Here is a 27,681-nt window from a genome sequence, read left to right as displayed (position 1 = left end):
ATATAGAGCATGGGGCAGGGATAACTGTCTGAAGATATTGCCTGGACATAAGGATCTTGGGTCAGAGAGATAGTTGGGTCAAAGTGCTGAGCATATGTTCTGCATGCAGGAGTAAAGGTCACTATCCAACACTGCAGGTCCCCTTAAAGCTAAAGGAGTGAAACCCTCACCCCCAGAGTCAGAAATTTCCATGAAATTTCTGAGAAATGGCCCAAACACACAGAGAAACACATACAGAGAAATATTGTCTATAAAGTCATAAAACACACAGAAGAAAAGTTAGGGGTCTATATTCTGGGATTTCAACATTAGGGATACATTCAGACACATCTCCAATGGGGAGGGAAAAGCAATCAAGAATACATGAATGGTGTGAGTTTCCAAATAAAGGAGTGGGCACACATGTGGGACTCAAGTGTTTGGTGGCCGAGAGCCACCTTTCAGGCTAGATGACAGCAAGAGATGGAGAAAGGATTGAAGGAACAGGGGAACTGGACCCCAGAATTGTCAGTAGCCAGTTTCTCTCTCCTCCCCAATGTAGTCTGATCTCTCTCCTTACTGCAAAACCATCGTTGTACTTTTGCTCGTAGTCCCAGTTATCATAGTTCCATCATACTAGTCTCCTCATAGATCTCAAAGTCCTATACTTCCAGTCATCGTCCTTGGATTCCTTGTCATCCTCCTAGACCCTTCTTTCCACTTACAGTATAGTAATATAGAAATCATGAAGGATGGGGATACACATAGGTGGGGTTGAACAATATCAGAACATCAAACAGAGATAAAGCTAGTCATTCAGGGGATGTTCTAGGAGATTAACTCAAGGACAAAATCTCATCTGAGGGTTCAGCACTCCAGATAACTAGGAGCACTCCAGATTACTAGGAGATCTGTACAAGGGCGGGATTGCATTTAGGGTGTATTGCTTTCTCCTTTCCTCAGCTAGTAAGTAATCCATTTAAACAACCATAGTAACTTCTTATAAAATTTCTAGTCAGTTTTGTATGAACACAGTAAGAACTATATTAAGCTTAAAGGTTGAATCTTCCTGGGACATCTTGCTATATATTCCAAACCACAGTCCTCAGGCCAGGCTAGTTGATCCTAACCTCAGCAGGGTCCTTATTCAGTAACTTCTTCTTGGGTCATGACAGAGTCTTTTCCCTGATGATGCTCTTAACTTATTATACTTCATACACTTAGCCTGTCTCTTTCCAATGCCAGGGTAGTTTTCAGCTTACCCTGGGCCCATCCAGTCCCTTCGTCAGGATCCTGCTTTTGGAGAGCTAGGAACCAAGTGAAACTGAGGCTTAAGTCAAGTAAATATGGATGACCAGGAGTAAATATTATTTTGGAGCCAATTAACTTCCATGTTACAAAGCATAGCCATCAACTGTCTTTCTGTGTCTATACAAAATGGACATTGCTAAATAATCCTTGCAAATGGCATGAAGGAAAGAGAAAAGTAATATAGGATTATTGGTGCTTGATGGAATTGGGTATGCCTCAGGGGCACTGTTGTGGGAGCAGCTCAAAAAACCTAATCTCTCTGCAGGAGGAGCAAGGACACCCAATGTTATCCAATAGAATGGGACAACATAAAACTAAAACGCATTTACAAAGAAAAGGAAACTACAATGGACACAAATAAACAAACAAACAAATAAAAGCAACTGAGCAATAGGCAAAAGCTGTTTGATCATCATGCCTAACGAAGGATTAATAACCAGAATATATTAACTCATATAACCAAAAAACAGAAAAAATCACAATAAAAATTATTCAAAAGACATAAACAGACACTTCCTCATAGATGGCGCACAGACACGTTAAGAAATTCAAAATTACTTATAACTAGGGAAATGGCTCATAGTTGGGAAAATGGTTGAAGAAGAAATGATTGTTGGCAAGGATGTGGAGAAAAGGGCTCTGGTACTGGGAATGAAATTATTGTAGTTGCTAGGGATAACGATATGCAGTCCTTAAAAAATTAATACAGAAACTCCATATGATTCTAAAGTACCACTACTAATTAGTTATCCAAAGACAATTAACAGATTTTGCTCAAATGTAAAAGTGATTTCCTAAGGCAAGCAATCACGAAGAAATGACAACTCTAACTTGCAGACCCAGTGAAAACAAAGAAGTTTCTAGAGAGAAAAGAGAAGGGGAGAGGAAGTAATGGGCAGAAGGATGTTTGTGATGGCGGGCTGGTATGGGAGCACTGGAGGTGAGGCCACCTGGTCACAGCTAAGCCCATAAAAGTCAGAAGCTGATTGTCTGAAATTCTATAGGCTGACTAATGATAAGTCTGTGGCATGCTCCTGGACCTCAAGACAAACGCAGTATAAGCTTGTATGACTGAGTGAGAGTATGAGTGTGTCTGTGAGCATGTGTGTGTGTTTGTGTGTGTGTGTGTGTGTGTGTGCGTGCATGTGCATGTATAGTTGGGGGCTGGTTACGAGGAAGGAAGTGTTCCTGCCACTGATTCAGGCAAGAATCTGGAATGCTTTTGTACCCCATTTCCGTAAGATATGGTCTGTCTGAAATGCCTGTAGCACCTTTGAAGAGAAGCAGTGTACCAAATAATGACTTTAGAAATAAAGGCAGTTGGGGAGCTGGAGCAATAGCACAGCAGGTAAAGCGTTTGTCTTGCATGCGACTGACCCAAGTTCAATTCCCAGCATCCCATATGGTCCCCTGAGCATCCCAAGAAATAATTCCTGAATGCAGAGCCAGTAGCAACCCCCTGAGCATTGCTGGGTGAGACCAAAAGAGAAAAAGACAGACAGACAGAAAAAAAGAAAGAGAAATATAAAGATATCATGGTCCACGGCCCTCCAGTTGTTCTTCGATTTGCTCGAGCGGGCCAAGTAATGCCTTCATTGTGAAACATGTTACTGTGTTTGGCATATCGAATACGTCACAGGAAGCTTTCCAGGCTTTGCCATGCGGGCAAGAGACTTTAGGTAGCTTACCGGGCTCTCTGAGAGGGGCAGAGGAATCAAACTCGGGTCGGCCATATTGGCTGTGTGCAAGGCAAACACCCTACCCGCTGTGATATCGCTCCAGCCCATAAAGATATAAAGATATAAAAATATAAAGTTAAAGATATAATTCAAAATAATGGTGGCGGGAAGGTACATGGTGGTGGGATTGGTGTTGAAATATTTAATGTAATAAATTATTGTGAACAACTTTATAAATATAAAAAATTTAAAAGGCAAATAAATATTTCCTTTTCCCTAATTATTATGCATCAATATTTCACTAAGGTATAAACACACTTCTCTGAACAAGTTCATGTTTATGCAAATTTTTATACTTCTCATTTCACTGAAAACCTCCACAAAGTTTTACCCTGTATTCACCCTATTACACCATTCACCTGACAAATCCAAGATGCAGATAGGAGACACAGGTGAGGAGAAGAACAAAACTTAGGTGATGGAACTGAGATGATTTTAGGTCTTCATCGTTCTTCCCCGAGGTTCTCCAAGAGCTTTTTTCTTACTTTTACATGTTCCTTCTATGGCCATGGAAAAATTAAGGTATTTCACAGTAGAAAGAGGAATACTCAGACAAATTGAGTTGATAAAGTCATGTCTGATCTACATCAAATTGAAATACTAGAACCAAGGGGCTAGAAGAGAACAGAAGTGTGAAATACATACTTCTCCCAAAATCGTTGCTAGTTATATCTCTGGCATGACATGTTCCTTGAGCATCAAGATAAAGCCCTACAGGCCCTTGAGCACAACCAGATGTGGCCTAGAGGTTTCCCCCAGTTTTCACTGAGGTGGCCTGGTTAACCCTGTCACTGCAGAACCTAACAACACTGGATCCTCAAACTGAGAAGTTGGGCCATACATCACTGAGAGGAGTTCTCAGGCCACCTAAACAGCATTTTTGAGAAACCCTAAATCAATTCACTTATTAGTTAAGTTTTTACACCCAAGACAGAGAAACTTTAATTTCCAGATTCCTAACTCCCCAAAGCAAAGGACCCAGAACTTCAGTGTCTTCGACCTGAGTAACTTGAAGTAACTTGTCCTCCTTTCAGAAGGATACATTTTTCACAAGAGGAATGAGAAGAGTCCAGTTCTCAGGAAATAAGGCACAGAAGCACAAGGTCCGTAGGCCTCCACGCTAACTAGAGATTTTGATGAGCTAGAATCCTATTCCCATTCACACCCACACCATAACCACTCACTGTCCTCAGTAAGCTTTCCCCAGGCACTTATCCAACAAGATGTGCCAAGAAGCAGCTCCATGACAGCGGTTTGAATGCAGACAGGGATGATATAGGAGCTGAAGTTCACAGGTTGGTGCAGTTGTAACACCGCTGCAAAATGGTGGAGCTTCTAAAAGTCTGGATGGATGATAATGCAGCTCACAGCCACGCTCCTGGCCTATTGGGTGTCCTGGTAGAGCTGGGTACTTCCCCAACACACCCAGTAATCCTCAGGGGCATGAGACTTCCTGCAGGAGGGAAGGTGACAGTCATCATCTTCTGCATATGGCAGCTTGTGCCTCTCCACCATCATCTGACCCCCAGCACTGCCTTGTCTGCACCACCGCACAGAACCCTCCCTTTCTGTCAGACCTTCTCTCTAGCAATCAGGGCGGTTTTAATCACAAGTCAGCACACACCCACTATTGGAAAGGATCACGGAGGGATGCAGGTCCCATGGAGCTGGACAATCCTGACCTTCCTTGGGTACATGCAGAGCGCCCTGGCTCCATCTTGGCTCTTGACCCGCCTTATGACCAAACTGCTCTCGCACCACTCCTTTCTTTCACTCCTTCTTGGTACTCACCTGTTCTGAAACTGCACAAAATCATTGGTCAAAGGAGACCATGCGTGCAGGATGTCCTGTGTTCTGACCATGAGGGACGAAACATTCCACCTTCCCACTCACTCACCTGGAAATTCCTTCCCACAAAGCCGGTGACCAAACTCTCGCATCCACAAACTGACCCATGCCCACTGGAGCCTGCCCATCTGAGTTCTCCACTCCAATGGTGTCAGCCCTGCTCACCCACAGGGGGAACTTCTTCTCTGACTAAATGGAGACACAGTGAGGTGGGTCAAGCCAACCTTATCCACAGTGGGTCTCCAGTGGTACACAGCACAGAGCAGGTGCTTGTGGGCCTCTGTACGTACCAAAGATCCAGCTCCTGGTTACTGCCCCCCCAAACCACTGGGAACACCCAACCAGACCCAGAACAGAGAGCAGCTCTGTTCTTCTTCAAGGTCAGGGACTCCATATCTAGTGTCCATGCAGCTGACCAATAGACATGTGGTGAGCAGAGACCCCAGGCCAGAGACGTACAGAATACCAGCATCTGCCACTACATCCCAGGTTCCAGCCTCCCTCTGACAACCAGGATTGCAGGGACATTGAGAGAAACCGTCGTGTGAGGTGACACAGAGCCAGCTGGCATTGCACCTGGGAGGCAGGATGAACACTGCCGTCTCAGGGGCAGACCTGTTTCAGGGTAAGGCACAGGGATGAGGATAAGAAGATGAGCAAAATCAGGTGAGGAGAGAGGACAATACAGGAGAGGACAGGTCACAGGCAGAAAGACTTGGACTAGAAGGACACAGATTGTCCCAGCACACAGCCTTGAAGATGCAGGGGCTCTAATATTTTAACCCTCTCCCACTGCCAGCCTGGCTCTAGGACCTGAGAAACAACTCACTTTGTAAAGCAGGGGGCGGTAGAGAACACCCAGTGGGAATGAATGAGCACAGCTCCACAGGGATGAATGCTCTGGTACTGCAGGCTGGCCTGCCATGGCCACTGGCCTTCCACAGCCTCGTGGCCACCAGAGATCATCCATACCCCTCGGGCTTCCCGCACACTGTGATGACCATCCCGATGCCATGTGGTAAACAGGAGGTCCCCATTTCCTCTCCAGTAGACCCTTGACCACTTCTCAGTGGGAAAGCAGAAGCAGGGGTCAACCAGTCCCAGAGTGAGAGGGCATCTTGGTGTCTGATATCCCTGTCTGCTGCCTGGGCAACAGGAACGTGGACAGCAAAGCACACAGTGAGCAAGCTCCGTGGGAAGCCGCGGAAGGGATAAGGTGGCCACAGCTGGTCACAGCTGCATCCCGGAAAAACCCATGCCCTCAGCAACCCTCACCCCCACCCCCGGCCCAGACACTAGCTTTGTGTGCGGGGCTGTATTAGTGTCCTGCCTCCACCTCCCCACTGTCTCCGGGAGGGGCAGTGGGCCATGTGACCTGGACAGGGTGTTCCGGGTGCACCAACTGTAAGGACGCCGTGGCCGGCTGCCCGCTCGAAGACTGGGGAACACAGAGAGGAGAAAAGAGGAGACTGATGGGCCAGTCCAGCCCGGCTGTTCCCCGCCCACAGCCCATCTGCTCACCTGAGCCCCGGGTGCCCCAAGCACCTGCTGAGCCAAGGGCTGCGGGGCTGGTTTTTCCTGCCAGGGGTTTCCAGTCTCCATGCCCATGGCCAGAGTGGCTTCAGCCCTGGCTGCACCCCTCTGACCTCTGACCCCTAAAATATGACCTCTCTAATCCCATCCTTCCCACTGGACTCAGCTCTCTCCTGAGCCCTCCTTGACTTTGGACCTGCCCCTGTGCTATCCCTGTCCTGAGCCCTCTGGCCCAGAGTTGTGGACTATCTCCTCATGTAAGTCCCTAGCCCCTGCACAGCTTGAACCTGCCTACACAGGTTTGCAGAAACTCTTCTCACCTAGCTCTGGTGCGGGTTTTGTTTTCCCTTCCATGATCCAGTGCCTGAGCCCTTACCTAGCCCACAACTGGATGTGCAGTTTGGACCCTCACCAGAGCTGTTCCAACTGTGGGGTTTGGAACATGGCCCTTTGGCCAGTGCAGAGACTGCTGCCGTTTCCGGAGCCTATCCCAGGTGGCCCCTTTTGGAGACAACACATACAGAGAGAACAGGACCTGGGCAAAGAGGGCACCAAAGCCTGTCGAAGCACCAACAATGCAAGGAACACCTGCAAGTGTTTTCCAGGCACGGCCACAGGTGTGCCTGTATGTGCTCTGGGATGGCTTTAGTCTGACACAACCCAATCCCAAGAACTTGACACAAACAGCGAGACTCTTCTGGGGCTCCAGGATCCTCAAGGCCTGATAATGAGACCTTTGTTTTCCACCTATCCCATGAAAATGCACCCCTCAATCTTTATCCTGGTCACATAAAACATGGTCCCCTCTCCAGGGATTTTGTGATGTGCATTTTCTTGGGAGCAGACTGTGTTAATACCTCCCAAACCCCAGATAGACCCTTTTCCACCCTCACTCCCGTCCCACTTCAGAGGAATGAAGAGCTGGTCTCAGCAAGCTGCCATCCCTGCTCTAACAGGTAAAAGCCAGGTCCCCAGGGCTTTCCAGATGCTTGATCCAACTTTTCAGGTCCTTTATCAGCACCACCACCCCAGAGTCTCCTCCATCCAACCCAGCTCCACAGCTCGGCTGCCCCTCTAGGGTCTGCTCCATGGAGGAGGAAGAGCCCAGGGACCCCTCAGCTCCCTGACTGTGACTGCTGGGCTTCCTCAGTGCTCCCCAGTGGAGAGCAGAGCTTTCTCCAGACAGGTCAGTGTTGTTTAAACTCCCAGCGCTTGCTGGGGTGGGGCCAGGTGTCAAGGAGCTCGCCAATAGGAACAACCTGGAGTTTATGGTCTAGTCTATGGGAATGAGCACAGGCCCCGCTGCTGTATCTGGGTCCCCTACAGGGCAGCTGATCTGCTCTGAAGTCTGGATGCTGGACTTTGTGTGCCCATAAGGGAGCATGCAGGAACAGTAGAAAGGTCTGACCACCTTGTTTCAGCTGTGCCACAGAGTCTGGACATACTTCATTTCTACCACACTGATCACAGTTTTAGAGAGAGTAGAACAAAACTGGTGTGGTGCCCAGGAACTGTTCTTGCTTCTAGGGACCAAATGCATGATCAGGCATGTTGAGCCACTTCACACCAGACGCTTCCGGTGCTGTGGAGGAGCCTCAAGTTTCCCCTAAAACATTCCCAACAAGAAATGAATCTCGGAACCAGGAAGCTTGCTGAAGCGATTTCTCCTGATCTTGCACCAGGCCGATTTCACCGGGTTTCCTCAGACAGGGGCAGGTGTTGTACTTCCACCTGCCCCTTACGAATCCAGAGCCCAATGGAAAACCCAGGTATGTGAGACCAGTGACTGCTGACTCTAGTCCTCAAGGGATCAGGGACAGCTGCTCCTTCCCATCTCCTAGCCTCTTTATCACGCCCATGAACTGCCTTTCTCCTTGTGCCATTTAAGCTCAGTAATGGTCATGATCCAGAGACTCAAAAATGAATCTCAGAATCCAGAAGCAGCTGCAGAGATTTCTTCGGACACTAATTATTTAATATTTTAGAATTCCAGGGCGTGCAGCCACTTTTGTGGCCATGTGACTTCTCATGCTATTCATAATAAGCTATACAAAATAAAGTATCAGTCTCTTAGGCACGCTTGAGAGGTGGTGGTGGTAAGCTTAGAAATAATGGTGTTGGGATGGTGTAATGGTGGTGGGATTGAAATATTGAATGTAATCCATTATTGTGAATAACTTTATGAAAATAAAATTTAAAAAATTATTTTGCGTACCAAAAAAAAAAAAACCATTCCTGACAGGAACTACCTGTGATTTTGAACTGTCTCCAAATAGGCAGAAAGTAACAGAGCACCAAAGGCAATATAGATCCTGAACTATCAGGGATAAAGAAAACTGCAGTTTCAGGACACCATGCTCAGTTCCAGAAGTCGAGACGGGACAGACAAGGAAAGATTAAGGACCTTGCCCTGGGTAGCTGCCCACTGCCTTGCAGGAAACCCTCACATTTTTTCCCCTGGGCCCTGCATGGACCCCAGAGACGCATCTGCCTCACCTGTGTGTGGGTGAGACCTTCCTCCTCCTCCAACTCCTCAACCAGGGCCAGGAGATCCAGCTGGGATTCTGGGGAGAGCAGGTGCTCCAGGAAGCTGGGATGAATGACCGCCTCGACCTGGAAGGGGGAAGCGGAAGTGAGGGTCCTCATAAGGACCAATGGGAATGAGGAAGCAAACACACCCGTTCCCAACACAGTGCAGGGGCTTGGACGGCTGCACAAATTCTCACACAGACACAAGCCGGGAGCGCTCACACTCTCACACACACAGGCCCATACAATCCGCACTCACAAAGGCACATGGACTATTCACCTACTCTCACAGAGAAGCACATGTAAATACACATGGATGCATATACACACATGACACAAAGACACACACTCTTCGACCTCTAGGAACATGTACATGTATCCTCTTACGTTTCTGCACAGAGCTCACACAGTACACACAAATGGAGACACACAGAGATGTTCACACATCGGCCAAACCCAGAAATTCACAAACAAGGGCCAATGTTTGTACAGAGAGACACACGTGAACATATGCACACAAACACAAGTAGAAAAATGCAAGCACAGGTGGTCTCAAAGCAAAGAGCACACGTCACTACCAAGCCCTGGACAGAAGCAGTCCTGCGCCCTCCCCACCCCACAGCAGAGCCCAGTCCCCCACCTTGGTGACAAAGGCCTCCTGGGAGCACAGCTCGTCCACGTAGCTCAGGAGTCACGGCTTAGGGCAGGTTCTGGCCTCCTCCTGCTGCTCCTTCGTGCCCACTGCCCGTCACCCGAGGGGTGCCCTCCTGACTGTGTCGGGGGCCTTCAGCAGCTCGTCCATGATGTCCATGTACTCCTGCACGGCCTCAGGGGGGATCTCCTTGGGGGCCTTGGTCTTGGGGGCCCGCTGTGGTTTGTGTGTCTTGGGTTGGGCTGCCGGAGCTCGGGTTACGGCCTTCTTAGGGACACAGGCTGAGGAGGAAGGAAGAAGAGAGGGATGTGAGGGAACCCAGGTCCATGCCCTCAGGCACATAGCACTGAGCACAGAGTTGCGGATGGGTACCTGTGGACTGGGTCAGGTGAGTGCCTACATCTGTTGTACTATAATCCCGTGACTGCGTGAGGGATGAGGATAACCTCAATGGGAGGAGAGGCCCACAGTGTCCCCAGGGTCTCCAACCCCACTTCAAAAGTGAGTCCGACACCCTCAGGCAGCATGGGGTGTGCAGGAAGAGGGAGAAAGCCAGGGACAGGGAGCCGCTGAGCATAGGCCTAGGGGTACATGGGAGAGTGAAGGCTCCCTGGAAGGGCAGGAACCCTAGGGCCTTCCCAGGCCTGTGACCATTAGCTGGGGAACAGGGTCTGTATCTGGCTGCTGGCCTAGTGGTTGACCTGTAGCACCCTGAGGCTCAGGCCTGGGTGGGGCAGGGGGTGGCTTGCCCTGCACTCCATTCTTCGACTGCAGCTTCTGTGCCTCCGTTTCTTCCTCAGCCTCAAACTCCATGAACCTGGTGTGGGGAGTACAGGCCCCACTGAGTCGGGTTGGCTTGGAGCACGTGGGATGAGGCAGGACAGGGGATGCTCATGGAAAAGCCCTCGGGAGGATGGAGAATGGATGGGCACAAACCCCAGCACCTCCAGTGATTCCCCATATCAGCCCTTTGAGGGTCATAGAAAATAAGGGACTGTGACCCTTAGACTGTGGTCAGGAGCCCCAGAGCATGGTGGGCAGAATTGTCCCAGCCCCGGGTAGGACAAGTTTCTGCAGGGGACGGGCCTTCTGGGGATACCAGGGCCCCCCTGGCCATCTGGGAGTAGCCCCTGAAGCCCCGGCTCGCAGCCAGCCCCAACTCCCACTCACTGCCCAGAACTGACTCACTTGGCAGCCACGTCGTAGTAGATTATGCGGTCAAAGTTGCTCGTGCCATGCCATTCCCGCAAGGCACGGCGCAGGCCTTCCTCCAGGCCCATGGTGGGCTTCAGGCAGGCCAAGGTGCGCAGCCCTGGGCTGCAAAGACAGGCTTGGTCAGGGTCTGCGTCTGGTGGGAGCCCCCGCTGCCCCACACCCATTCCTTGACCCCCGATGACGGCCTGGTCTCCCCTCCCCTCCCAGAGTTGACTCGCCTCCTACACCCCAGACTGGTGGCTATTCTAGTGTCAAGCCTCAGCTCTGGGGATAAGTCATGAGACGCCGAGGCCGAGCAGTCATGCCTGTCTGAACCTTGGTGCATCTGTGCTGTGTCTGGTCTTAGGAACAGAATGTCTGTCCTTCATTCCATAGGTCAGGACCAACCCTGATAGGGGACTGAGCTGAGGCTTTAAGGCATGGCTGGTCACTACAGGCTTTTGAGCCAGAACTCTGGGATGGCATTCCTGAGGACATTCTCTCCCATGGACCCTACGCTGGGGGTCACACCAGTACCTTCTGGGAAGCTACCATTAGTTCTAGATCACCTGAGGGACTCACATAAGGAAGCAGGAAAGGGCCTCAGTGTCCAGAGTCTGAGGAATGTACTGCCGGGTCAGGGCCTTGAAGCTCTGCCAGCGCCGGAAGTTCTCATAGACGCTATTGGGACTGCTGGAGGTTTTTGGCAATGCCTGGTTTCGGGTGGTGGCCAGACCACTCTACCCACAAACCCACTGGGAGTGTGGTCCACCGCTGCATGGGAGCATGATGGGAGCCACCTGGGCCACTGGCAGTGGAACCTGAGGAGGATGGTCTCTCGTTCCAGCCTGGGTGACAATAGTAGCTGGAGTTGGAATAACGGTCTCCAGCACAGACAATACCAAGTAGAGGGGTGCAGGATGACCGGCCATGGAAGATGGAGCCTCTGCGGCCCCACAGTTGAGTGGAGCCTGTGTCAGGATGACAGGCTGGTTCTGGGCTGACTCCACAAGCGCTGCCTCAGGGCTGACCTAGATGATGACCTTGCAAGGTCCAGGGACATGGGGTCCATGGCCAGCAGCTCCTGCCACCACAGGCATCATGGGGAAAGGTGACAGCACCAGAGGGTTGCCAGGAGCAATGGCCGAGGTCACCAGAGGGGGCATCTGGATCGGTTCCCAGGGTGGTGGCTGGGGGAGCCCTGGATTGAGAAAGGGCGAGACCCTGAAAGCAGAGCCGAAGACCCCAAGATTCATGGTCATCTCTGGGAGCAGCACAGGAGACACTGCGGACAGGAGGGAGGAGGAGTGAGAGGGAGATGGTACAGGGGGAGGGCCAGGAGGGCCTGGCTGGGGCAACATTCCATGAAGGGATCTCATTGGAGGATCAGAACAAGAACTTTCCTTCAAACTTGTCAGTGGCAGCACAGCTCACATGGCCTCTTCCAGCAATTTAGACAGTTTCCCAATTCTCAGCACACAGGTTGGCATGGTCTTCGCTGTATCTCAATACTTTATCCACCAGTCTAGTTGTGTGCCCCTCAAATCTTTCTCCTTCCTCTCTCCCTGATGACCTCCTTCAACAGAGTCTACTCTTTCTTTGGAAAATTCAGTCATTAGTGACCTGTGAACCCCTGTAGGTCACAATTTGAACGGAGTTTTCCTCAGCAAATGCTGTGGGTTTTGCTTTTTTGTTTGTTTGTTTTGCTGATCCTTCTTAGGGTCCAGTCCCTAGGACTGAAAGTAATGTAGATTTGTCTAACATGTTTGACTAGCTTTTTCAAAGTTTTGTTCTACTGGAAGCTCTTATCCTTCGTAGAATAGCCACGAAACCTCAAGTTGGAACAGCTTCCAAACTCAAACTTACTTTCTTTGTATTTGCAATATATTTTATGGATGATTTGCCTCCTAAATAAAACGTTGAATCGAGGAATATTTTTAATGGTTCAAAGCTAAGCTTTGACAAAAGTCAATGATGTGTGTTTAATGCAGTGCTGGGTGTTCCCTTCTACTTTCTCTGGTCAGTACAATTCTCTCCCACACCAAAGTAGTTTTCTGTTGTTAACATAATTCTAGATATGTACTATGTACTGAAACCCCAAAGAATCTCATTTTTTATGAACTCACTATTGGTTTCCACTCTGGTTAAAAGCACATGTATGTTCTACCAGCTGGCATGTGTAGTGATTTTTTTTATATTCGTCAAACGGCTTCTCTCTTTTTCAGGAGACTCCATCCCCACAGCATGAAATTCTGCAGACCCTAACTAAATCCTTACAGTGTCTGGCAATTCAGTGGCGAATGGAATAGGGAGGTCTGAATTAGGAAGTGGAGCAGAATGGAAGTGCAACTGACTTCAATGTTCAGATCAGCAACAAAGTTACCTTCTGCATATTTTCATCCGTGGCTGGGAAAACCTGATTCAAATTTCCTCTACACTCTTTTCTTCAGTGTTTATAAGAAAATAATTTTTCAGTCTAGTTTTGGAACGATTTATAAGATCTCCCCAAAATCTCAGTCTGAAAGGATTTGGGAATATGCATTTATAATACAACATTCATTGCACTGTTTGGCCTCTATGGAGGGAATGACCTGCTCAGCCAGTAGCCGTCAGATCATTCCATCCTAAGCAGCGTGGCAAGCTGCCTTTGCAGACACCAATCTCCGGATGCTTCCCAGCAGCTGCTATGTCACTGTACATTGGTTCAACAGGGATATCCAGGTCATAAGAATTCTATCAAAATCAAGAACATCCTTCCCCAAACAATGTTGGACACAGGGAACGAGGACTCGAGAAATTTCTTGAAACTTCCAATTCTGTTATGAAGAAACTATACTTGATTTTCAGCCAGGGATTTCTCATGAGATGGATTTTGAGCTTGAACTTTGTCCTCAGGCTTCAGGCAAGACTTTATGTTTGCTTCCTTGCTGTGTCCTGAAAAGCCACCTATAATTCTGGAGGCTCTTGTGCGTGCGTGACTGGCGGAAGTTTGCACCCACCACGGCCCGTAGGTGCGCGCGCACTGGGGCTGTCCTGGGTCAGTTCTAAGCAGTTAGAGGTAACGGACACGCATGCGCACCTGCATTTCGCGCGGGGTCTGCAACCACCAACGTCCTACAGGCTATGGGTGTAATGATTCCCCTTTGGGATATTTGCACCCATGCCTCTATCAGATTCAACAGAGAGGTGTGTGGCCCTGTCCAGCTGTCTGCAGGGGCGCATCTCCCCCAGGCTGTGGGCACCACCGCACACCTGCGCCATGTCCTTTCCGGATCCGGATGCTGAGCGCGAGGGAGGTAAAGGAATCCTGGGACCATTCAAACTGCTACTTGGGGTCCGAGCGATAGTGCAGTGGGCAGGGCCATTGCCTTGCATATGACCAATATGGCTTCCATCCCCGTAATCCCAGATGGTACCCTGAGTACTGCCAGAGTAATTCCTGAGTGCAGAGCAATTACTGAGCACAGTCAGTGTAGCTTAAAACCAAAACAAAAGAATCCCAAAACACAACAGCAATAAAACAGCAGAAGCAAACTAACCCTACTACTTTGTGGACCTTTTTTGTATGATACAAAAGCAAACGAAGTTTTTTCTTATTGAAAACATTAGCCCTTGAACTTGAAGAAAGTCAGGTCCGTCGTAAATGGGGAAAATCTCTAACACAAATAGAAAATGAATACATAGAAAAGCTTTTCCTTTGTTTCCCAAAACGTTTTAGGAACCAGCAATTAGTTTCCGTCACTATACCCTCGTTAATAAATGAAACAGTTTTCATGACTTAAAATAATGGATCAATCATAATATGACGTCCAATTGTTGTGCAATTGATAGCCAGGTTAGCAGGAGATGCAAGAACAAAGCAAATATCAACAAAGATAGGTAAAGGCTCAGTTTAGCTTACAAAATTGACAGTGAAACTTTATTTTTGTACATTTTAATGCCTTAAAATATTTAAAATGTGTGTTCATTATCTGTAGTACTTTTGGACACAGACACTTCATTTACAGAGAACAGGTAGAAGTGTTCCAGCCATTGTCAGCTCACAAGTACATGGGTGTAATGCTGCCATCCCAGATCTGTTTGAGTTGAAGCATCGTGATAACCAGTTCCAAGAAACCAGTAGGATGGCCAAGTGGCAGAAACACGCATTTCAGGTTGTTTACTTCAGTAAGCAGCCAGTGAAATTTTGGGCCCAGCAGAGCAAGCTGAACATGGTGACCCATTAAATATGAGGGACCTGTGGTAGTGGTGGTTCTGGTATTATGGCAACACTAATTCAGTTTCCTTCATCCCACAAAGAATTTGTTAGGATGATAAATATCTGCTGGAGAAAGGGCAAATGCAATTGGAAAGAATCTTGAGAAATCCCAGAGGAAAGGAAGACGGTGTACTGGGCAGACAAGGCAGCAGCTCACTGAGCGTTTCCACTCTGTCCTGGGAGTAGCCAGTCATGGAAGCTCTTATGAATTCTTTCCCAAGGACACAGAATGAAGGGTGTCCTTCATTTTCCCCATGAGCAACTTCGGGAGTTTAAGTTGCTTTGTGTACCTGAGGAGTGAAGGTCCAGTGTTGGTGTGTTTGCAAAGATAGGCACATATGTAGTGGTCATGGCATGTGGTTTTCAGCATGTTATACGTGCATGGCACAACTAAGGTCATATATGTTGTCATCAGTAACTCTCGACGTGGGTGCCTTTCCCCACCATTGTCCTCAGATCACCTTCAGTCTGCTTCTTCCTTGACTGAGGATTTCTTAGTGTAATCAAAAGTCAAGACTTTCTCTTCATTTAGGATTTTTAAATTACCTTCTTTTGTTTAAATAGCACGCTGAGATCATACAGTATTTGTCCTTGCTCTGAATTATTTTGCTCGTCAGGATGCCCTCCATCCATCCAAATTGCAGGAGTCTGCAAGATTTTACCTTTTCTTGTAGCTGAGTAGGGTTCTGTTGTTTGTGTTTATACTACAACTTTATCCGTTTATGTGTCCATTTGGGGTTTTTCTGAGTATTGTACTTAGCACTGCAGTGAATACAGGAGTGCATATATCATTTTGAGTTTTCTATTAAGGGGTTTTGGTGGGAACATGCAAATGTGAAATCACTAGGTCTTTTGGAACCTATATTCTTGCTCCACTACCCAACTCCAGGCCGCTTTCCACACACTTGGGCCGAGCCTCACATCTGAGTGAACATATTCCTGGCCACATCCCTACCCATTTTCTATAATTACAGCACCAATATGATGGGTTTCAGACAGTAGGTAACAAATCATAGAGGAAATATATATATATATATATTTATATATATAAATATATATATTTATATATAGTTTCAGACAATAGGTAACAAATCATAGAGGGAATTTATATATATATATATATATATATATATATATATATATCTCAGACAGTCCAGCAATCTCCCGAGAGTATTCTCCCCATACTGGACAGCCGGGCAAACTACTCATGGTGTATTCGATATGCCAAAATTATTAAAATAATGAGTCTTATTTCCCTGACCCTGAAAGAACCTCCAATCATTGGGAAAGACAAGTAAGGAAAGGCTGCTAAAATCTCAGGGCTTGGATGAATGGAGACATTGCTGGCACCTGACTTCATTGAGCTCATCAAGTAAATTGTTGAACAACAGGATGACAGTGATAGAGTGATTCTTGCTTTTAGAGAAGTTTCCAAACTTTTCCACAGAGGTTCAGCCAAATGTTGTTCCCACAGACTGTGAATGAAATAGCACCCCTTTTACACCACCCCTTCTCAGTACTGGTTGTTTCCAGATATATATATATATATATATATATATATATATACACACACACATATATGTATATATATACACTCACACACATATATGTATATATATCAGTTATTTTTAGATATATATTTAGCTAAGATATATATATCTTTCTGATTCTTGTGACTTGAAATTCATTGCTTTTTAATTTTTGCTTTGCATTTCTTAGATAACAAGTGACTAGTAATATCTTTTCAGATGTCTGCTGGCTTTTCTTAGCCATTTTCGGAAAATGGATGCTCATCTCCAATTTTATGTAATTGTTGAGTTTTTCTGGTTGAGCTTTATAACGCTTTATGTGTATGTAATATTTAAGCCTTTACGAAAAGCATGGTTTGCAAATGTTTTCTCCCATTTCGTAGGAAGTGTTTCAATTTTAAGAAAGTCTGATTTGGATTTTTAAGAAGTCTGATTTTTTTTTGCCATGCATAAGCTTTCAGATGTAGGCCCATTTGTTTATTTCTGGTTTTATTTTATGTATTTTTATCCTGAGTCAATCTTGTTTAGATTTGTTGGTGTACCATTGTTCACAGTAGCTGTGTTCTTCTTTGTATTTTAATGTTGGTTTAAATGTTTCCTTTGCAAGTTGTAGCATTGTAGGCTACTTATTTTTTTGTCAATTTTATTTACTATACCAGCATCAATTGGTGGCTTGGCTAATTTTCCCTTTCATTTGAGAATTTTCTTATTTCTTTTTTTAAATTTTATTTTTATAAAGTAGTTCACAATGCTTGAGCAGGCCCAGTAACGTCTCCATTGGAGACTTTGTTGTTACTGTGTCTGGCATATCAAATACTCTCGGTAGCTTGCCGGGCTCTCCGAGAGGGGCGGAGGAATCGAACTCGGGTCGGCCATGTTGGCCGCTTGTAAGGCGATCTTTGATTACATTTAATATTTGATCACCAATCCCAATATCATTACACCTTCCCACTACCATATTTCAGATGTTTTCACCCAAACCCCAACCCATGCCCCAAAGCAGAACCAACATGATTTCTTTTGTATTGTTTGTTCTGAATAAAATGATGAAAATGCTCGAAAATGTTTCCTTAGAGAAAACTGTGTGAAGATTGTTGCATTTCACGCAGGACCCACTAAGCCCTTCTATAAGAGATTATGAGCATATTGTAAAATGTTGAACATTGTGTGCATATATATTGGGCTGGAGTGATAGCACAGCGGTAGGGCGTTTGCCTTGCATGTGGCCAACAAGGCCAACCTGGGTTCAATTCCTCCTTCCCTCTCAGGGAGCCCAGCAAGCTACCCAGAGTATCTCGCCGGCACTGAAAACCCTGGCAAATTACCCGTGACATTTTAATATGCCAAACACAGTAACAACAAGTCTCAAAATGGAGTCGTTATTGGGCCTGCTGGAGCAAGTCGATATCAATGAACAGGAAGCATAGGATTGGTTGCCTTCTCCTTTAAACCCCATCAAATGTGGTGTGCCACTCTTGGAAAATGGGTGGGGTCAGGTATGAGACGCAGCCGCATGGTCCAGGAATACGTTCACTCATAGGTGAGCCTTGGCCTGAACATGTGAAGAACGGCTGTGAACATGGCAGCAGTTGAGTTCTGGAGGATTTTGGCTGCCAGGGTGTAAAATCTTATCACGCTGAAGGTTGTGTGTTCACGGGCTCACTGGATGGCCCTTTCTCACTGCCTTCGTTCAGTGCTCTTGAGTCCTGTGTGTGCCTGGATCAGGATGGCTGTTCTTTCTCTCAAGCTTGAGCCCCTCTTGCTCTGACTCTCCTCTCTGAGTTTACAGTCTTAGTTTATATAGCAATCACGTAAGGCGGTGACATAAAGGTGGGTTGAATACTGACAAATCAACAAAGAGAGGTAAGACCACTGCTCCAGGAGATTAAGGATAAAATCTCATCTAAAGAGATTACTCCAGATTACTAGGAGATCTGCTCAAGGGTGGGATCCCAACAAGGGTGTGTTCTTCCCTCAGTTAGTAATCTACTTAAATAGTTGTAATAAATCTATTTCTACTATTTCTAGCAATGTCATTCTGTATGAGCACAGTAAGAGATATAAACTTAGTTTGGTTCTTCCTGAGAACATCTCACTATACATTCTGCAGTCCTCACGCCAGGTTAATCTTCCTAGCTCCAGCAGGGTCCTAGTCTCGTCATTACTTACTTTTGGATCATGACAGCATTTGTCCATGATCATGCCCTCAACTTATAGTTGAGTATCGTGGCGCTTTGGCCTGGCCCATTTCGGTGCCAGGGTAGCTCACCGCTTGCCCTAGGTCCATTCAATCCCTCATCGGGACCCTGCTCTTGGGGTGCTAGGAACTAAGGGCAACTGAGTCAAGAAATCAGATGCCCAGGAGTAAATATTATTTGGAGTCAATCAACTCCCAAGTTACAAAGCATAATATTAACTGTCTTCCTGTGTCCACACAGAAAGGACATTGCTTACAAGTTCAGTGTCCTTAGATGGGTGTGACCTGACAAACCTAAGCTACCTGAGGAAGGACAAAAGAGTGTTATCCTACATCAGGGGATGACGCAGGCCTTTAATGCTGTGAAATTTCTCTTAACTCTGCAGCATGTCACTTGTTTTAGAAAGTTGTGTTTCCATTTTCATTTGTCTCATTTTTTCTCCTCTAATTTCCAGTTAACTTTCTTTCTTGTACCATTGGCTGTTCAGAGTTGTTTTATTTCCATGCATATAAGTAGTTCTAAGTTTTCTTTATGATTAATTTCTTTCTTGCCATTGTGTTCACATTGGCTACTTGGCATGTTTTAGATCTTCTTGATATTGCTAAGAAAATTTTTGTAGTCTAACAAATGATCAGTCCTAGCAAATGTAACCATGTGCACTTGAAAAGATTGTGATGCATTGAATGCTATATATATACATATATATATGTAGTAAATATGTATGCATGTATATTTTTCCTTCATTGCTTTGAATTTGATTTCTCATTCTCTGGCTCTACTGTGTTGATAGTGCTCCGGGTTATTTGCACTCCAACTCTATAGGTGGAGACCCCAGATAGATTGTTGTATTCCCTTCCACCCATTCCGGGCTTGAATGAGCCCTAAATACACCAGGAGACCAGCACCCACTGCCATCTAGCTCCCAAGTGGGTTGAACACCAAAGGAGTTTATGGATGTCTAAGATGGTTAAAATAATAAGGCTGTGTGCAAAGTTTGAGTCATGTGAAAGCAAGAGAGAATTTTTCTCATTGGAAACCATCACTACTTCAGTCAAGAACATTTCAAGTCCTCCTAAATGAGGATGATGAGTGACAGGTCTAAGGTTAATCTTTGCAGGTCATGTGTGCCTTCCCTGTTAGCATAGAATTAATAACCAACAGTTCTAACCATTGCTTTCTTGGGGAACAGTGTTTATTATTACAGTCATTGCAGTTCACCCCACTCAAGTGCCCAAGATTTTCCACCTCTATCCATGTGCTACCTCTTGTTATGTCCCACTCCACCCTCAAGTGCATGGTAATCTCAGGTTTGCAATTCAAGCCAAGGGGTTGCCATATTTGACACTCTCTCTTTCCTTGTTTTCTGACTCCCAATTATCACAGATGAGTGAGATCCTGTGAGCTTTGTCTTAATACATCTTACTTATTTCAACTAACTTACTTATTGAAATTAAGGTTTTTGTCTTAATCCATGTTACTTATTCCAGCTCCAGTCAGAGATTTCATTATTTAGTAATACCTTAGTAAAATTCAATTGTGTACATCTGCATGTGTGCACGTGTGTCCTAACTTCTTTATTCACCCATCATTGATGTTTGCATTGTCTCCATATCTTGGCTATTCTAATCAGTGCTTCCATGAACACAGGTATACATATATTTTTCCAAATTCAGATTTTTTTTTTGTTTTTAGGGGAACAATGCCAACAAGTGAAATCTCTGAATCATATAGAAATTATATTTTTATTGTTTTGGTGAAATCTCTGGAGTGTTTTCCCTAGAAGTTGAACCAGATTGTTTCCCCCGTGAGGGAACCTTATTAACATTCCTGCCAATAGTGGTTGTTTCTACTCTTTGTGACATATGCCATTCTCAATGGTGTGTGATAATATCTCATTGTTTTGATTTGCAACTTCCTGGTAATAGTTGATACTAAACATGTTTTCATACACTTATTGATAATTTGTATGTCCTCTTTGTGGATGGGTCTCACTTCTCTCCTGTTTTGATGTGATGATTTGTGTTTTTTTGAGCTTTTGCATGCTTTATACATCTTGATATTGGTCCTTCATTTGTTATATGTTTGAAAATATTTTCTCCCACTAAGTAGGGCAGTTTGAAAATTTTATCCCAAGTTTCTTTTGTTCTGTAAACACTTGTACATTTGCTTTAATCCTCTTTGTATTTTTATTTCTTTTACCAGAGAAGTCAAACCATTGCACACACCCATGAGGTTCCTTTCCTAGACAGGTCTGCATATGCTTTCATAATTGTATTGTATGGATTATGGACCAAGTTCAATGTCTATAATCCACTTTGAATTACATTTGGGGGGATATGAGATACATATTTCTCTTTTTTTACATTTTATTTTCCAGTTTTCCCAACATGTTAGTTGAAGAGGACTTGCCTGCCCCACTTTATGTACCCAGAAACTCTGTCATAGACTTTCAATAAATATCTGTGTATATATCTGTGTTATATCTGTGTGCTGTCAATTCTACCCCATGGTCCTGAGAGTTTGCTTTTCTTTGAATAGATCATAATTTTGAATACTATGTTTTGCAACATTGTTTTTGACCATTCCTTTAATGTGCCCCCCTTCCAATCTTGATTCTTCCTATATCTCCCTATCTTATTGGTTAACCCTATACTCTCATGCTATGCCCACCACCACCACCACCTCCAGTTAACTAATTTTCACCCATGCCCCCTTTGAGTATTTCTGGGGTCTCACTGACAACTATACATCCTTATAATGGGAAAATTTACTATAGCACAATATTAAGTCAGGAAATGCATTCCTTCCCTCCTTTTTCTTGCAATTGCTTTTAGTTCTCAGGGAGTTTTATGATTCTGTGTTAATTTCACTAAAAATTTTTTTAAATTGTTGATGAATGTCATCAGAATCTTGAACAACTGCATGAAATATGTATAATTTGGGTATTATCATTTGGGAAATGTTAATTTTTTATATCCACAAACATGTAGTGTTTTCCCATTTCCAGAGTCCTTTTATTTTCCTTTGTAAAATGACTAATAATACTCACGTAATTTTTTACATTTGTTGTGAATATTAGTTTGATTTTTCGGTTATTGTTTTTTTTGCATCACTCCCATAGGAGCTCAGGTCTTACTGCTGCCTCAGTGATCGTGAGTGACACCCACAGGTCTTGGGAAAACATAGGAGTGCTGAGGATCTAATTTGGATTGGCTGAGTGTTAGTGAATCCATTTTGGATCTGTACTTTTGCTTGGGGAGGTTTTTTACTGATTTTTTTTCATTTTAATTTTTTTGGGGGGTCTACGGGCTGGAGCGATAGCACAGCGGGTAGGGCGTTCGCCTTACACGCGGCCAACATGGTCGACCTGAGTTCAATTCCTCCGCCCCTCTCGGAGAGCCCGGCAAGATACCGAGAGTATTCGATATGCCAGACACAGTAACAACAAAGTCACCAATGGAGACATTACTGGGCCCGCTCGAGCAAATCGACGATCAACGGGAGGGCCTTTACCTTTACCTTGGGGGGGGTCTACACTAGCAGTGCTCAGGGCTTACTCCTGGCTCTGTACACAGAGGTCACCCCTGGTGGGAGTTGGAGGATTCTGGGTGATATTGAATAATGGATCCAAGTCAGCCTCATGCAAGAAAGTACCTTACCCACTACACTATTGCATTTGTTTCTTTACTGCCCTTCTCTCAATTCTATAATTCAGTGATTTTTCTCTTCTGATGTCAGTTAAATAGCTTACATAATTTATTTAAAAATTTTCTTTTCTAGACCTCTTTTTTATTTGTGTGCGGGCCACATCCACTGGTGCTCTGGGCTTACCCTGGATCTGCATGCAGAGAAGAATCCTGGCTGGCTAAGCAGACCACATGGGGAACAAGAGATCATACAGATCAGTCATGTGCAAGTAAGTACCCTACCTGATTTGCTAGCTTTCTGTCCTCCATCTCTTGCTTATTGATAAGGACATGTGTACTGTCTTTAAAAAAAAATTTTTATTGAATCACTGTGAGATAATTACAAAACTACCCTATTTGTGTTTCAGTTATACAATGATCAAACACCCATCCCTCCACCAATGCACGTCTTCCACCACCAATGTCCCGGGTATCCCTACCGTCCCACCCCTCCCCCTGCCTCTATGACAGACAATCTCCCCTATACTCTCTTTTGTATTGCTTCTTATGATTCGAATAAGATGTCGCGTGGTCAAGGAGCGGCAGCGTGCTCCTGGAATTCTAAAATTCTACATAAGTAGGATGTGTAGAAATCTCTGCAGCAAGTTGCTCGATTCAGAAATTCTTTTGTGTGTCTCTGGATCATGGCCATTATGGAGCTTAAGTAGCAGCCAGAGGCAGTTTCTGGGCGTGACATCCAGGGTCCCTTGGGGATAGGGGAAGAGAGGCAACATCCCATCCCCTATCCATTGATGCCAGGAGTTTGTTGTCTCTGAACCCGCTTACCTGCACTTCTCTCTGGGTTCTGAAAGTTGGCAACAACCAGGGAGGTGGGGTTTAGGGGGCAGGTGGAGGGACAATGTCTTCCCCGCCCCCAAAATCTGGGCATGTCGGTGAAGTTGGTCTGGCTTGAATTCTGGAGGCATCTCTGCAGTGAGCTGCTCTGTTTGAGACTCTTTTGTGTCTCTAGATCATGGCCCTTGGTTCCATCTTTTCTAGAGAAATTGGCATATGCCATGCAGGGCACACCTGCTCTCCCACAGTGTACCACCGGCCTTAACTATGGCTTTTGTTCTCTTTCGAAATTTATGAGTCTCTGAAAATAAGGCCAATAAATGAGCCTGTATAGCTGAGCCAGCAGGGGTTTGTCTGTGTGGCTCCCACATATGTAACTTTTGTCGGTTTACTTTCCTGGTAAACTTGGACCAAGTTGTTGGGGTCCGACCAAAGGCACAGCAGCATTGAAGACACCAGCAGGCTGCTGATGCGCTCGCCCTGAAGGAACAGGTTGACCTGCTCTCAGAATCATACTCCCCCACCCACCGCCAAGTGTGTCACTGATTCAATTTTGGCTCGTTCCATTCTAATGCTGAGTCCTACTATTTTATTCTTTACCTCTTCTCTTCAATTACTTATTGTTTCTCCCCTCGGTCTTATTGTAGGTTCATTGACTCTTGTGATACTTTAGTAGTTCAGTGGTTATATAGAGCATTTTGTTGCTTTAGGTCATGTCACTCAGTGTCAGAATTTATGAAGCACTTGAGAAGTGTTCTGGGCTTATGTCCCTGTCCAAAGAATGGTGAAATTTCTTAACTTTTTCATTATTACTAGTGCTTCATGTGAGTTTTGGGTTTAACCCTGGGTTCAAGGTGGTCTGAGCAGTGATGTACTGTTTCCATTGGTGTATCAGGCTACTTTGATATGTAAGGGTTAAATTGTACTTTTGCTCTACTTCTGCTGTACCACCTGAATTAAGAAATACCTTCTCATGGTGTATTGCTATGGTGACAGAAAAGTTAGAAATGTGAGCGGGAGCTAAGCAAAGGCAACCAGGAGACAGCCAGAGGCAGGAACTCTGAGTGGCTCATTCTAGGAACCTAGCAGAGAAGAATAGGTCATCAGTAATAAGTCTTGGTTCAGAATGGACCAAAAGGACCCAAACCCACCTGTTACTCGGGTGGAGAAGTAGGGAAGGGTCACAGAAACAATTAGTCAATCAATAGATGTCTCTATGGGACCTAAAACAATGTGTCCATAACAAAGATTTCCAGCAACAGGAACCACAACTAAGACCCCTCCTGCTTCAGTGTAATTTGGTGTATTGTCACAACACAACCAATTGAGAAGCCCCATTTATTTGCTCCTTTTCTCTTTGCCCCCAGTGAGTGGTTTCAGGAATGTTCCTATTTTAAGTGCTCAGTGCCCCTGTCTGGCTACAGTTCTAGAAGATTGCCTGGTTGCAGTCAGTTTTGACATGAAATAATTCACTCTCATTGCTTAATGTCCTAAAGTTTGTTTTGCTGTGATGGATTAATCGAACTGTTACATTTGAAGGCCCTGGTATGATGCTAAGACAACTTGGAATTCCTGGCTTTGTGGCTGAAATGAAACCTGGATCCTAATAGAAGGTGTCTAAGGGTACCAGCCTTCCTTAGCAACCCACAGACTCCAGAAGAAGTTGGCCAGGCGGGCAAGGGATCAATGAGATTCACTGACAACAGGTACCTTCCCTAACACCTTCTTACCTGGACAGACTTCCAGGAAAGCCCTTAGCTCCTGTCCCAGGGAGAGTTTGGATTCTGAGTCCTTTTCAGAATGTGGGGAGTGAGTTTCCCTTCTGGACGGAGTTTGATTCTCAGGTGCCGGGACTGGACCCAAGCGGCCCACAGAGTGCTGCCTGTTCTGAACAGTGCTTTCACAATGGTTCTCACTCAGGGGCCTGGGAGAGACTGATCACCTACCTACTCAGTGTGGGGAAGGGTTAATCAGTCACCCATGTGTAGTGTTTGTCTTTTTCTTTTGGGGAATTCCCAAGGATCTGGTATTCATTTTCCTGCTTACCATCTTTTTCTCTTTCCTGTTACCCCACTCCATCTGGTGAGCTGAGACTTTCTTTTCATATTACTCTGCGTGTGGAGGAGTGAGCAACTTTTCTGTCTTAGACGGCTGGGAGGAAATATTTTGGAGTTACTCGTCTTTCTTATCTATCCTCAGAAACTCACCGTTATTTTACCAAAATGTCCATTCCCCAGGAAGCAAGGCGTTAATAGCTTCCGTGGAAGAGAGCATAAGGGGTCCCTGACAGTTTGTTTTTTAGTGGCAAGAGAACCAGAACTCCTCCTCTCTGTTGGCATCATCCAAGTTGCTTTAGTCATTTCTCTGAAACTTGTTAGCTGACAGGTTCCTACACGGAACACTGAGAAATTCTTTTCCTTTTTAAAAATGTTTGGGCCTGGAGCGATAGCACAGCAGGTAGGGCATTTGCTTTGTATGCAGCCAACATGGCCTACCCGGGTTCGATTCCCAGCATCCCATATGGTCCCCTGAGCACCGTCAGGAGTAATTCCTGAGTACATGAGCCAGGAGTAATCCCTGAGCATTGCCAGGTGTGACCCAAAAAGAAAAAAAGAACAAAAAGCAAACATTTTTTTTTAATTTTGTAAGGTAGTTCACAATAAATGATTATATTTAATATTCAAACACAAATTCTACCACCGTTACACCTTCCCGCCACCCAATTTGGGATGTTTCCATCCCAAGCCCCAGTCCTTGTCCCAAAACAGGGTCACGGTCCTCCCATTGTTCATTGATTTGCTCAAACGGAGGGCCCAGTAACGTCTCCATCGTGAGAGTTATTGTTACTGTGTCTGGAATATTGAATATATATTATATTCAATCTCACCCCTGTGGGCAAGATACTCTCGGTAGCTTGCCAGCCTCTCCGAGAGGGGCAGAGAAATCGAACCCTGCTTGGCTGGGCCGGCTGTGTGCAAGGCAAACGCCCTACCTGCTGTGCTATCTCTCCAGCCCAAAACACAACTGAAATAATATATTTTGTATTGTCTGTTTTGAAAAACCACTGAAAATGCTACAAAAAAAGTCTCCAAAGAGGAAACAGTGTGAAGATTGTTCTATTTTGTCAGGGGCCATTAAAACATACTTTAGGATATCACTAACATGTTATTAGAGGTTCAGTGATATGAGCTTTCGTTTATATATCTGAAAATATGTATATATGCGTATATATTTCCCTCTATGATTTTGTTTCCTATTTGTACCCCATCAAATGTGGTGTGGTACTTATGGAGAACGGGTAGGGAATGTCTTATGATGTGTCGCTCGTCCAGGAATACATTCACTAGTCGGCCTGAGCATGTGGGGATCAGCCTTGAGTGTGGTGGCAGTTGGGTTGGAGGCTTTCAGTTGTCGGGGCTTGGGTCCAGCTTTTTCTCCCGGAAGGGAGTAACATGACCATGACGCCTGACATAGCCAAGCCACCAGACTCTGCGCCAGACTGCTTCACTCCAGACGCCCCAAGGGGGGCGGGTGAAAGCCCTCCCTGCCCAAAGAACATTGAGAAAGTCTTATTTTACACTTCTTATTCTCAAAATATATGGACATAAAGGGCTAAAACAGAAGATTCCAACACTTGAGCTTGTGAGCTTTTGAGTTTGTTTTGTTTAAAAGACTGATACAGACCCAAGAAATAGGGTAAAAATGAGCTAATCTGAGACATGAGATAAGAGAATTACTTTTTGGCTTTCTCTCTCTGAAGAGAGAGGTGCCTTTTTTCTTTAAATTTTATTGAATCACCATGAGATAGGTACAAGCTTTCATGTTTGGATTACAATCACACAATGATCAAACACCCATCCCTCTACCAGTGCACATTTCCCAGCACCAATATCCCTGGTATACACCCCTTCCCACCCTCTCACTGCCTCCATGGTGTCAGTGGTGCACTGCCCTCCTTCCTTTTCAGCAGTCTGCAGAACCTCCGCCTTTGCACTTAAGCTGCAGAAAGACAACCACCTGGAGTCTCCTTGTTTGCTGAGAAAATGCCTCTCTCAGAACTAGAAAAGCTGAGAATGCTTATGTACCACTGTAGTGGTAGTCACTTATTCATAATTTCTCTTTGCCAATTTGATGCCAAGAGAGCTCTTTTCTGAACTGTTTCTCTAAGAGACAGACAGGGCAGAGGGGCATTTGTAGGTGGAGGGTGTCTGAAGGGACACTAGATGATCTCAGTAGGCCAATAGGGCTCCATTTGCCCTGGGGAACACCCTGTCTTTCTTGGTCTACCCTGAAGTCCTCTGGCCATTTGGGGCGGGGGGGGGTGGGAGGAGGGATCAGAGAAATAGCAAACTCAATCAATGGACTGTGAGTATACATGTGTGTGCATGTTAGTTTGCACATGTTTGCAGTCAGTTTGTCCAACGGTCTGT

General features: G+C 45.5%; 1 protein-coding gene across 1 annotated transcript in view; it reads right to left on the bottom strand.

Moving 5' to 3' along the window:
- Positions 1-10,775: 10,775 nt before the first annotated feature.
- LOC130031205 (NUT family member 2G-like) overlaps positions 10,776-27,681 on the bottom strand; it is a 66,589-nt gene continuing 49,683 nt past the window's right edge. Inside the window, exons 8-9 of the mRNA XM_056122473.1 lie at positions 11,368-11,525; positions 10,776-10,908 (exon numbers count right to left, since the gene is read on the bottom strand). Coding sequence (XP_055978448.1) covers positions 10,776-10,908; positions 11,368-11,525 — 291 coding nt within the window. The remainder of the gene's footprint in view (positions 10,909-11,367; positions 11,526-27,681) is intronic.

Source organism: Sorex fumeus, unplaced genomic scaffold (assembly GCF_029834395.1).
Source record: "Sorex fumeus unplaced genomic scaffold, SorFum_2.1 ptg000046l, whole genome shotgun sequence".
NCBI classification, from domain to species: Eukaryota; Metazoa; Chordata; class Mammalia; order Eulipotyphla; family Soricidae; genus Sorex; species Sorex fumeus.
This window is presented reverse-complemented; position numbering and strand designations above follow the sequence as displayed.